Source organism: Gossypium hirsutum, chromosome A01, assembly GCF_007990345.1.
Source record: "Gossypium hirsutum isolate 1008001.06 chromosome A01, Gossypium_hirsutum_v2.1, whole genome shotgun sequence".
Lineage (NCBI taxonomy): Eukaryota > Viridiplantae > Streptophyta > Magnoliopsida > Malvales > Malvaceae > Gossypium > Gossypium hirsutum.
In genome coordinates this window covers 27,401,193-27,404,402 of record NC_053424.1, presented here as the reverse complement: position 1 = coordinate 27,404,402, position 3,210 = coordinate 27,401,193, and the positions used below count along the sequence as shown (strand labels likewise).

The 3,210-nt window shown below is 31.2% G+C and overlaps 1 protein-coding gene across 1 annotated transcript; it reads right to left on the bottom strand.

The window, feature by feature from the left end:
• Positions 1 to 474: 474 nt before the first annotated feature.
• LOC107918069 (MFP1 attachment factor 1) lies at positions 475 to 1,313 on the bottom strand. The gene has a single exon (XM_016847574.2). It carries the CDS (start codon positions 1,118 to 1,120, stop codon positions 647 to 649), a length of 474 nt encoding a protein of 157 aa, XP_016703063.1. The 5' UTR covers positions 1,121 to 1,313; the 3' UTR covers positions 475 to 646.
• Between the last annotated feature and the right edge of the window lie 1,897 nt (positions 1,314 to 3,210).

Genomic DNA, 3,210 nt, shown 5'->3' with positions numbered 1-3,210 from the left:
AGCTCACAGCAGATATCTCTTTTAACTTTCACATCTTGATGACTCTAGTATACCTAAGAATCTTTCCTAATACATTAAGATTTTGAATCAACAATTACTTCTTCTTTTTCTAAAAAGGGATTACAATAAAAGCAAATTGAAGAAATATTAAGATTTAAGACCATATATCAGATCTATATAAAATACAGAAACCTCTATTGCATAGAACCTTATCTACACATCAACTCGTACAAGACTTTCAAGTTTCAACTTGATTGCTCTGGTTTGTTGAACAGATCATGGAGGAACACTAAGTGAATAAAGGTACAGAATACTTATGAGTTAGTTGGGAAAAATCATTAATGAAGAAAATCTCTAGCACCCTTTAAGCTGCATTTTGCACTGTATCAATGAATAAAGCAACAAACACCAAGAAACTCATAAAGATCAAGCACATTTCCACAAGAAAACAGAAAACCCTCAAAAAAGAAGAGATAAAGAAATGGTATTACAGTTACAGATTTTATTATCGTCGTATATAGGCAATTAAGCATCTCGAAAAATCCTGAGCCAAGCAGACAGATCTTTAAAAACCCTAGCAAGACCGATCATCAATCTAAAGAAAAGCCCTAAAGAGAGAGAAAGAGAGAAATGAGGATCCTTAAACTCAAGCCTCCGCCTTCACGGACGACGATGAAACCTCCTCACCATTCGCTGCTTCCGTGGCTGACGGAGCATCGGCGGCAGCGGCAGTAGCAGCGCGAGATTTGACAGTATCGAGCATACGCTTGCTGATCTCCTTGGAATACATCTGAAGGATCTCGATGCCATCATCGTCGGGGGAGAAGGCCGCACCGGCGGCTGAGAAAGCCTCCTCCTCGATAGATTTGGCCAGGGAGGCGGCCTCGTCCTCGGGGATGGTGCCGTAGCGTTTGGAAAGTACAGATTGGGAAGAGAGCGTCTCGACAAGACGGTTGATAACGGCATCGCGGGTTCGTTGAGTGGGGGGCCAAATTCGGAGAGTAAGATTATTGAGCTTGGCGGCGGTTTCATCTATTTGGGATTGAGCCTGAGTCTGGTGGGGCTCCGTTTCTGCGGTGGCTGAGTCTTGAGCAGTGGTGGTGGACTCAGTTTCGGCCATTTCTTTTGGTTTGGAACTTTTGGGCAGTGACCGGAGAGTAATGGGGATTTCGAGTTTGCGAGGGGAAGTTCTTTTAAGCCAATAAAAAATTAAAACAATAATTAGTAATTAGTATATAAGAAAGCGGATTGAATATGGGCCGAGCAACTTTCCTCATTTGTATCTACATTTAAAATGCTCTAAAATCTAGATGCTCTGGCCTTTAAATTAATTTGAAGTCTTTATTTAATGTGACCTATGTTACATATATATATTTATTTATTTATTTATTTATTTTAAATTATATAATTATATAGGTAAGTATTATTAAAAGATAAATAAAATATATAAAACATTCTAAAAAATTATATTTGTATAATATTTAAAAGATTATTATGTTGCTTATCCATACTTTCAATAATATAATTTTTTTTTGTTTTGATATCTAAAAGATGGATATCAATTATTTATTTATATTATAAATTTAATAAAAATAATGTTATTTTGAGTTCTATAATAAATAATATGTATTTTGTAACTGCTTTTTAAATATATTTATTTATTATTTACAATGTTATAAGTGATTCAGTAATATTTTTGTTTCGGTAGAATTATATATAAAGTAATTTAAATATTTTTTAATTGATAATAATTTAATTATTATTTATTTTAAATATTATTTTAATAAAATTTTATCATAATTACAAATATCACGGTTAAATTATCATAAAATATTTAATGTGACAATTCAAGATAAACCTACAAAGCAACTTTTTATTTAATGTCATGTATCATAACTAAAGTAATGCCTCATATGCTACTTTCGTAATGTTATTAATAAAATATTTTTTTATGATTTTGGTTTTAATATAATACTAAATTATGGCAAACACATTATGTATAAAAAATAAATATCATTTTTGGTTAAAATGATAAAATTCAGAAGATAAATATTAAGATGTCTTGATTTAAATCCCAGACATATAATTTTTTAAATTTATTAAAATAAAAAAAAACATATATACCTTTAAATATAACATATGTTGTTTTCCAAAATTCAAATTTTAACATCACTTTTTTTCTAATTGCAACGTCAACACTAGCTAGAAGACTCATAAGCAAATCTAAATCACCATGCTGAAATTATCTATTTGACTAATTGTATAAAAACTACATTCATAAACACCATGTTTGATTCAATGTAATTACAACTCAATTCTATGAGCCCACCACAAACCCTTGTTTGGTTTAATGGAATGTCTATTATAGGTGTTGTTATTTAGTTTTCTATTTCCACTAATCACTGAATAGAGGCTGAATAGCATTCTTTGCCCCATCCTCTGAGTTGTTATTCAGAGCACGGTAGGAATGTTGAAAGATTATCTTTTTTTTTTCATTTTGCCCTCATTTTTTCATCATCGTCCTTTCCTGCAGTTTTAACTACAACATCCATTCACTACCTTCTCCATTTACAAAGCCTTAAACACCATTGCCCCTCACCAATTTTTTTTAATCTTTTCCTCATAGGAATCGAGATCATAGAAATTTCTCAATTAGGGGCAAAATATTCAACGAAAAAATCCAGACTCAATTTAAGCCTTGGCATCATTCATTTCGATTTTGGGTTCGAGCAGCTGATATTTATACTGGCTATAAAGTCCTTACTTTATCTTTTTTTTTTATTCTTCTTCTTGTTAATTTGATAGTTTTTGATTGTTGGGTAATTATTGAAATTATAGGTGTTTCAACTTCGAGTGAGTTTTGTGAAGGATCCACAAAAGCAACATGTGTTATGAACTTGGTGGGTTTTACCTTAAGGTATACACATTGATTGGTTTGAAAATGGTTCAAATTTAAATGGGTTTCTTTCTACTTTTTTTTAGTTTATTTACTATTAGATTCTTATTGATTGATTTAGTTGTTCTTTAAACTACAATCTTTGTTTTTTTGTTCTTTCAATTCAATTAAAATGGGTTTGTCTGTTTTTACTTTTTCTATAATGCTGATTCTTATTGATTGCCCATTTTTTTGATTTCGTTGTTCTTAGCTCTTTGCAAATTACAGTCATTTCTTTTGTGTTCTTTCAGTTTGGGTTTGTATTTTTAAAGTTT

What these genes read in the sequence shown, in the direction of transcription:
- LOC107918069 (XM_016847574.2), bottom strand. Translation starts at nt 1,120, where the DNA reads ATGGCCGAAACTGAGTCCACCACCACTGCTCAAGACTCAGCCACCGCA.